Source organism: Synchiropus splendidus, chromosome 7 (assembly GCF_027744825.2).
Source record: "Synchiropus splendidus isolate RoL2022-P1 chromosome 7, RoL_Sspl_1.0, whole genome shotgun sequence".
Taxonomy (NCBI): Eukaryota; Metazoa; Chordata; class Actinopteri; order Syngnathiformes; family Callionymidae; genus Synchiropus; species Synchiropus splendidus.
In genome coordinates this window covers 15,488,451-15,497,425 of record NC_071340.1, presented here as the reverse complement: position 1 = coordinate 15,497,425, position 8,975 = coordinate 15,488,451, and the positions used below count along the sequence as shown (strand labels likewise).

Genomic DNA, 8,975 nt, shown 5'->3' with positions numbered 1-8,975 from the left:
CGCCCACTGCCCCTCAGTTAGAGTCACCATGATCTCCGCAGTGCTGGCGTCCGTGCTCATTGCTAGCGGTAAGAACTTGTGGATTTTGTGGTTAAATGTTTTGTGTTTTGTGAGATGCGTCACCTTCTTCTCGCCCCCCACCCCCATCTGCAGCCCTGGGGTGCGGCGTCCCCTCCATCGAGCCCTCCACTCTCCGCGTGGTCAATGGAGTCGATGCCATTCCCCACAGCTGGCCCTGGCAGGTATGCTAATCCACGCACATCTGTCTGTGTTTTTATTTAAGCCTCCGTTCCTCCTGGGTCTGGCATCGGCCCATTAACTGTTGGACCTCGTGGCGACTGATGATTGTTTCATTTGAATGTGACTACCTGTTATTGATTCTGTGGAGTCACATTAGTGCCACATGTTCCAAACTTTGACCCAAGACACTCCACAACGCTCACTGCTGCTTCCAGAAGCACCAATCGAAATATATAGCATGTGTTTCATACACTTTCATAAGTTCATAATTTCCGCTTTCAAATCAAACATATAAACAATGCTGTAATATTTTCTTTACATCCTTGAAAGTTTCACAAGGACTGCTCCTAATTGATTTATTTATTTAATATAAATCCAGATACATAAATACATATATAATATAAATAAACATAAATACATATAAATACATGTATAATATAAATAAATATATAGACATATAATATAATCCAGATATATAAATACAAATATACAATATAATCCAGATATATAAATATAAATTAAAACCTTAAAACAAGTTTTAAGGTGTTAAGTCTTGTTGTGATAAAGATTTTAATATGGGGATATAAAGACGCAAATGTAACACAGAATAATAGTTAATAATAATATATTTTTAAAATCTCTTTTATATAAAATAAATACATTTATTAAGCCTGTATAATAGCCACGCCTTGTGCTTTTTTATTTTTAAAGGAAAAATATGACCAAAATAAATATGTAAATGTCATAAAACAGATTTAATTATGGGGTGTGGCAATAGGGAATGAGCTTACACTTATAATTTTGGAATGTTTTTATCTTTTCTTAAGTATTTAAGCATTTTTATGTAAATAATATTAAAAAATGATTTGCTTAAGGGGGTGACATTGACACTTCCAAGACCATGGATGGCAGATTCAATCATCAAATAAATAAATAAATAAATGAACAAATAAATGAACAAATAAAATAATAAAATAAAAAATAAAAGTCACAATCCGATGTCACCCTCTCTTTTAGTTATTGAGGCTATGGTTAGTGTGAGGCTCACTGGTCAGCGACTCACCCGTCGCCCTCCTTCACTTAACTCACAAAACAGTCTGGGTTTCTTCTTCAAGCACTGACATTCATCCACTTTCCAGCTGTCACTGAATTCCCTTCTGTCGATATAGTTTTTAGGAGTTTTCCAGTGTACTTCTTGACATTTATAATCTCCACTTGTGCGCCTGCTAAAGGGCAACGCTTCAACACTAATCTTGCTGGGTTATGATATCAACTCTGTCGGTGATAGTCGGTGAGTCTTGGGTTTGTTAAAAGAAAAAAAAAAAAGAATGATATATATTTATTAGGGCTGGGACCTTATGACATTAGTTTTGAATAATTCATTGAAGAGAAAAATGATCTATGGAAATCACACATTAACTTCACCAATTGCAGGTGAATTACAGTGTCAGAACCATAACATCTGTGAAGAAGGAGACTTATAAATAAGATTGTGCTTCACAGAGATGCTGTTCCCTGCCTTTAATGCAGTGAAGAAGGCCACTTACACCGTCATGTTTTAGCTTATCTATGCACATTATTCCACTTATTCTGGAGTCAAATATGAAAATGTGATTAATCACATCAAGCCTCTTTTATTAATAAGTTCCCAGCCCGTGTTTCTATAGCACCTGGGGCCCTTGGTAAATGACTTGGCGGGATGAACGCCGCCTTCTCCACCATTCTCCTCACACCCACATGTTGAAGATGACAGATTTGTTCTGACCAAACAAGCTAAACCTGAAGCTGCTTGTGACAAGGGCACATGACCTTGAAATGAGGACAGCCATGGAAAACAGCTATTGACATATGTTCGAAGTCAAGTTGCAGAGAGAGGCTTCTCCGGAAGGCCTCTCTGTGACACTGACACTGGAGGAATAACTGTATTCATTTAAAGCTTTTTTTTTTTTAAGTGCAAGCGATTGTTTGCAAATAAGGAAGCTAATAGAAAAAAAAACAAAACAAAAAAAACAGATGCACTTGGGTTGCTAACCCAGTTTATTGCCTGAATATAATATATTGCCACATATTTGAACCACACCATCTCCATCAATATCATCAGCTCTGACTCCAATTCATGTGCAGAATATGCAACTTTACTGCCTCCAAAGTGCGACAGATAGCTCACCCCGTACATGCGCTCCATTTTCTCCCCCAGATTTCTCTGCAGTACAACAGGGACGGAGAGTGGAGGCACACGTGTGGAGGATCTCTGATTGCTCCCAACTGGGTCATGACTGCAGCTCACTGCATCAAGTAAGAGCAGTGGAACGGACACAAACACAGAGGAAAACACACATATACAATGTGCAAACCCAATCATTCCAACTACCTTGAAACCCTTCACCCGAAATTGCTCCCAGCTGGTCATAGAGATGTAGACTTGTGATTATTATTACAAGCAAGTCACACACAGCATTCACAGTGACTGTCTGATTTTTCTACACTCATTGTTGAATTTAAAGAAGAAAGGAAAAAGAAACATTAATTGGCACTCTTTATTTTATTTTATTTTATTTTATTTTTTTATTTTTTTATTTTATTTTATTTTTAGTTAGTTCTTTGCTTAATGAGATTTTATTTTATTCGAGAATTAAATAATTTAGTACACATTGGAAAAACATGTATTTTATTTTATTTTTTTATTAAAGTATGTGGTTTTAAAGGGGCTAAAGTTGTAATTTTCTTTTTTTTAACCAACAGTAATCAAACTTCAGATTTTAAAAGACAAGATTTGCATCAAAATAAAACTTTAAATGTTCTTATTTTCAAAGTTATTTATAGTTAAATTTTACAAAATGGCCGCCTCTCTCAAAAGCTCCTAAAAGACGATGGACGATGGTTTTTACTGATTATAACTATCAATCTCCTGTGCAGTTAAAGCTGCATAAACAAACCTACTTGCTAACAAAAACCAAAGTGACTCAAAGTCCAAGCCACTTGTGCACTTTTGGAGGTATGTGCTCAGAAAAGGATAAAGCTGGAGACCACACCAGGAGAGGATTTTGAAGTTTGATTCCAGGATTGTAGGAATGATCTCACCACACCTGAAGGACCAGATTTCAAGGATTTTGAGGAGTTCAGTGTTTGTACCAAGTGGGCCAAACTCAGAAGACAACGTGATTTATTGAGGTATAAAATGTTGTGCACCAGCCACCAGTGAGGCCTTGAAAGTTTCTGAGATTTATCAAGCGACGGACACTCTGAAGTCCTCGGGTCAAAAGGAGATAAATGAGAAGACCTCAGCCACCTCACAAGGGGACTAGGAGCTTACACTTGACTGTCATGTCGATGAGGTTGTCATAAAGAGAGTCACCCTTCGTGTGTGGGTGTTTTGCTGTGCAGCGATCAGCTCTCCTACAGAGTGTTTGTGGGCAAGCACAACCTGGTGGAGGAGGAGGGCGGCGCCAAGGCCATCCTGCCCGAGAAGATCGTGGTCCACGAGAAATGGAACCCCGTGTTCGTGGTGTTCGGGTAAGACGAGCTCAGCAGTGCACGGCTGGACCGTCCTGCTGCGACACCCAGTTCATCATAATCTCATCTGCTCTGTGTCGATTTGACAAAGTGGACTCAGCTAAAATTCTATTTAATAACCTCAGTCCAGCTTGTACTTTTGACACAAGCTCTTCGTCTTCATTCGTCTCCCGTTCCCTGGCTGCATTAAAAGAGGGCGAAATTACAGATTCTCTGCCTGTAGTTTTGCTTTCTCGTCTTTCAGTGCGACCTTTCGAGGAAGATTTTAAATTGCCTGCCACAACCAGCGCATACCTTTGTTTGTCTCTGGTACAGTAACGACATCGCTCTGATCAAGCTGTCAGAGTCTGTGACTTTGAGTGACCACATCCAGTTGGCGTGTATCCCTCCCGCGGACACTCTGCTCACCAACCTCTACCCCTGCTACATCACTGGCTGGGGCAGACTGTACAGTGAGTCACAGACTTTCAGATATCATTTGCTTCAGTTGAGATTGTTTTTAAGCCGAATTACTGTCATGGCAGAGGCCCTTTAGAGAGCATCGTGGTTTTGTTAGTTGGGTGCCACAATCTTAGTTTTAGGTCATGGATAGATAGATAGATAGATAGATAGATAGATAGATAGATAGATAGATAGATAGATAGATAGATAGATAGATAGATAGATAGATAGATGGGGAGGGTGGGATGATAGATAGATGATAGATGGGAGGGAGGGATGATAGATAGATGATAGATGGGGAGGGAGGGATGGATAGATCCCTAGAGAGGGATGATAGATAGATGATAGATCGGGAGGGAGGGATGGATAGATAGATGATAGATGGGGAGGGAGAGATGGATAGATAGATGATAGATGGGGAGGGAGGGATGGATAGATAGATGATAGATGGGGAGGGAGAGATGGATAGATAGATGATAGATGGGGAGGGAGAGATGGATAGATAGATGATAGATGGGGAGGGAGGGATGGATAGATAGATGATAGATGGGGAGGGAGAGATGATAGATAGATGATAGATGGGGAGGGAGAGATGATAGATAGATGATAGATGGGGAGGGAGGGATGATAGGTAGATGATAGATGGGGAGGGAGGGATGATAGATAGATGATAGATGGGGAGGGAGGGATGATAGGTAGATGATAGATGGGGAGGGAGGGATGATAGATAGATGATAGATGGGGAGGGAGAGATGATAGATAGGTGATAGATGGGGAGGGAGGGATGGATAGATAGATGATAGATGGGGAGGGAGGGATGGATAGATAGATGATAGATGGGAGGGAGGGATGATAGATAGATGATAGATGGGGAGGGAGGGATGGATAGATCCCTAGAGAGGGATGATAGATAGATGATAGATCGGGAGGGAGGGATGGATAGATAGATGATAGATGGGGAGGGAGAGATGGATAGATAGATGATAGATGGGGAGGGAGGGATGGATAGATAGATGATAGATGGGGAGGGAGAGATGGATAGATAGATGATAGATGGGGAGGGAGAGATGGATAGATAGATGATAGATGGGGAGGGAGGGATGGATAGATAGATGATAGATGGGGAGGGAGAGATGATAGATAGATGATAGATGGGGAGGGAGAGATGATAGATAGATGATAGATGGGGAGGGAGGGATGATAGGTAGATGATAGATGGGGAGGGAGGGATGATAGATAGATGATAGATGGGGAGGGAGGGATGATAGGTAGATGATAGATGGGGAGGGAGGGATGATAGATAGATGATAGATGGGGAGGGAGAGATGATAGATAGGTGATAGATGGGGAGGGAGGGATGGATAGATAGATGATAGATGGGGAGGGAGGGATGGATAGATAGATGATAGATGGGGAGGGAGGGATGATAGATAGATGATAGATGGGGAGGGAGGGATGATAGGTAGATGATAGATGGGGAGGGAGAGATGATAGATAGGTGATAGATGGGGAGGGAGGGATGGATAGATAGATGATAGATGGGGAGGGAGGGATGATAGATAGATGATAGATGGGGAGGGAGGGATGATAGATAGATGATAGATCGGGAGGGAGGGATGATAGATAGATGATAGATGGGGAGGGAGGGATGATAGATAGGTGATAGATGGGGAGGGAGGGATGGATAGATAGATGATAGATGGGGAGGGAGGGATGATAGATAGATGATAGATGGGGAGGGAGGGATGATAGATAGATGATAGATCGGGAGGGAGGGATGATAGATAGATGATAGATGGGGAGGGAGGGATGATAGATAGGTGATAGATGGGGAGGGAGAGATGGATAGATAGATGATAGATGGGGAGGGAGGGATGATAGATAGGTGATAGATGGGGAGGGAGGGATGCATAGATAGATGATAGATGGGGAGGGAGGGATGATAGATAGGTGATAGATGGGGAGGGAGGGATGGATAGATAGATGATAGATGGGGAGGGAGGGATGATAGATAGGTGATAGATGGGGAGGGAGGGATGCATAGATAGATGATAGATGGGGAGGGAGGGATGATAGATAGATGATAGATCGGGAGGGAGGGATGATAGATAGATGATAGATGGGGAGGGAGGGATGATAGATAGGTGATAGATGGGGAGGGAGAGATGGATAGATAGATGATAGATGGGGAGGGAGGGATGATAGATAGGTGATAGATGGGGAGGGAGGGATGCATAGATAGATGATAGATGGGGAGGGAGGGATGATAGATAGGTGATAGATGGGGAGGGAGGGATGGCTAGATAGATAGATAGATCAAAGTTAGTTAGATAGACAAATCACAATATCATCAGCAAACATCAAGGTCCAATACTCCGCTCTGACCTCGTCTGTCTGTCTGTTCATAAGTCATGACTTGCAATGACAATTTCTTTTTAAATGTCACCTTCTGTTTCATGCGAGATGCAGATGGGGGAATCTCTTCCCTGAATTACCTTGTTTGTTTCGAAAGAGAAAAAGATGCACGAAGCAGAATTGACTCCTAAATTTGGGCTTTATTTTGCTGAGGGGGAAACGCTGTGAGTCAGATTTGACAGGCAGCTGGTGTATATGTGTGTGTGTGCCGGTGACACACTTCGCCTGTGCGTTCTAGCCGGAGGCCCCATCGCTGATAAGCTGCAGCAGGCTCTGATGCCTGTGGCCGACTATGACACCTGCACACGGTTCGACTGGTGGGGTCCGGCCATCCGCGACACCATGGTGTGTGCTGGTGGAGACGGCGTCGTCGCTGGATGCAATGTAAGATTCCGCTCTTCTTTTGTTTGTGCGTGTCAGAGGGCTTCGGCTAGGACCCTCATGGCCGGTTGTTTGATGTGAAACACTAAAAAAAAAAGCAAACCAGTTGGAGAAAACAGTTGCTTTTTCTTTGAACGATTCATATCAGCTGTTTATTCTCTTCATGGTGGTGGGAGGTGAGTAGTAAAAATGTACTATATTGATGTTAAAAACAGAAGACTTTTGCGTTTATTTACTTATTTTGGTTTTTACTCAGGACGTCACCATGTTCATTCAAACTAGGGGTGGCATGCGATTAAAATGTTTATCTCGAAAATATCTCTTTTAATGTCTTGAAGATATTTGTATAAGAAATTACATTTAATTGTTAAAGTCCCACCACGAATTAAAACATAAAGCCACTATTTTGCAGTGCAACTAAAGAGAAGTGGCGTCCTTTTCCCTCTTCTTGTAAATTCAAACCCCTTTTTCCACCGTATATTTCACTGGTTGCGTCCATTTATTCCCCAATGAGGTGACAGGGAGCAGGAGCCTGCAGGAGGGAAGCTGCCCACCAGACTAATGCAGGGCACCAGCCGCTCCCACACATCAGCCAACTGAATAGTCAAATAACCTGTGGCCCCGGGAGACACCTGGAGCCCCCCGAGGCAACTCCCTCAAACAAGGGAGGAGGATATAAACTCAAGTTCGAACCTCTCTGCTGCAGCACTTCTAGTTTTAACTGATATTTTTACCCCACTTTCCTGGAGGAGAACACGAGCAGAAGGATGTTTAATTGCAGAACAGCCCGGGGATACGTGTTACATAAATAAAACTGTAACTTCACTTGACAAAAAAACAAACATGACGCCGTCATCGCTTAATGCTTTACCATCTGACAAACTCGGTGACGCCTCCAAGTCATGTGTTCACAGAACATTTTTCTTACCTTTCTCTATTGACCAGTGTTGACACGGGTTATCTGATCGACTCGGGGGACTCGTGGTGCTTGTGAGTCTCCGAGTCAGAGTCCTCCTCTGTGTTGGTGCAGGGTGACTCAGGCGGCCCGCTCAACTGTAAGAACGCGGAGGGAACCTGGGAGGTGCACGGCATCGCCAGCTTTGTCTCCGGCCTTGGCTGCAACTTCATCAAGAAACCCACCGTCTTCACCCGAGTGTCTGCCTTCAACGACTGGATCGACCAGGTCAGTGCGTGCGCACAAACACAGAAATGACGCATCCGACTGACGGCTGCTCACTTCCCTTCCAGGCGATGATTAACAACTGAAAATAAACAGATGGAACTCGCCGTGCGTGTGATTTATTCAGTGTCCAGACCCATAGTGCCGCCTAACGTCCAGCAGGTGTCCTCAGACGCTCATAACAGGAAATTGGTGTCCAACTCAGGATGGTCTGCTCCCTCAGTTTCCGCCTGGAAAACCGGAACACGTTGCCAAAAGTGATAGAGTAAAACTGTCCACCTGTGATATTTCTAATAACACAAAGTTGCATAGTGGATCATTAAAAAGGTGGGTTATTTAAAATATGGGTGTAATATCCCGGCCTGACCTGGTTTGTCTGCTCCCCATATAAAAGCCTTAACGTTGCAGCTGGGACTCTACCTGCCGCTCCTGGTGAGAGTCAGAGGACAGGAGTGAGATTAACACTGGTGGTGTTTCCTCTGATGAGGACGAGGCAATAAGAGAAAGAAATTAAAGGCCAAATGAAAGGGGCTTTTCTTCCTCCCCATCCCTCCGTCTCTCTCCGTCCCATGGCTGACAGAGACGCTGATACGTTTTGACGGAGTAATTTAGGAGAGTCAGCGTCTTTATTGATACACAGGTAGTGATCAGACATGATGGATTCTGCCGGAGCCAGAGGAGGAAGGAGAGTAATGAGCTGTTTTGGTGCGTGTATTGGCAGCAGGGAGGGTGTCGATGAGTCTCGCAGGGCTTTGATTTGATCAGTTCATAAAAGCAGTCAGTGTGTTACCGGAATTATGGAGGC

General features: G+C 43.2%; 1 protein-coding gene across 1 annotated transcript; it reads left to right on the top strand.

The window, feature by feature from the left end:
- On the top strand, positions 1 to 8,393 carry ela3l (elastase 3 like). Its single transcript, XM_053870229.1, has 8 exons — positions 1 to 68; positions 154 to 242; positions 2,438 to 2,535; positions 3,625 to 3,753; positions 4,069 to 4,205; positions 6,848 to 6,993; positions 8,021 to 8,173; positions 8,239 to 8,393. The coding sequence occupies exons 1-8, from the start codon at positions 29 to 31 to the stop codon at positions 8,254 to 8,256; spliced, it is 810 nt and encodes a 269-aa protein (XP_053726204.1). The 5' UTR covers positions 1 to 28; the 3' UTR covers positions 8,257 to 8,393.
- Positions 8,394 to 8,975: the final 582 nt, after the last annotated feature.

Bases quoted from the DNA above. Each gene is read 5' to 3' on its own strand.
- ela3l (XM_053870229.1), top strand. From the start codon at position 29: ATGATCTCCGCAGTGCTGGCGTCCGTGCTCATTGCTAGCG. The intron at 243-2,437 runs GTATGCTAATCC...TTTCTCCCCCAG, and splicing joins CCCACAGCTGGCCCTGGCAG to ATTTCTCTGCAGTACAACAG. The intron at 3,754-4,068 runs GTAAGACGAGCT...TCTCTGGTACAG, and splicing joins CCCGTGTTCGTGGTGTTCGG to TAACGACATCGCTCTGATCA.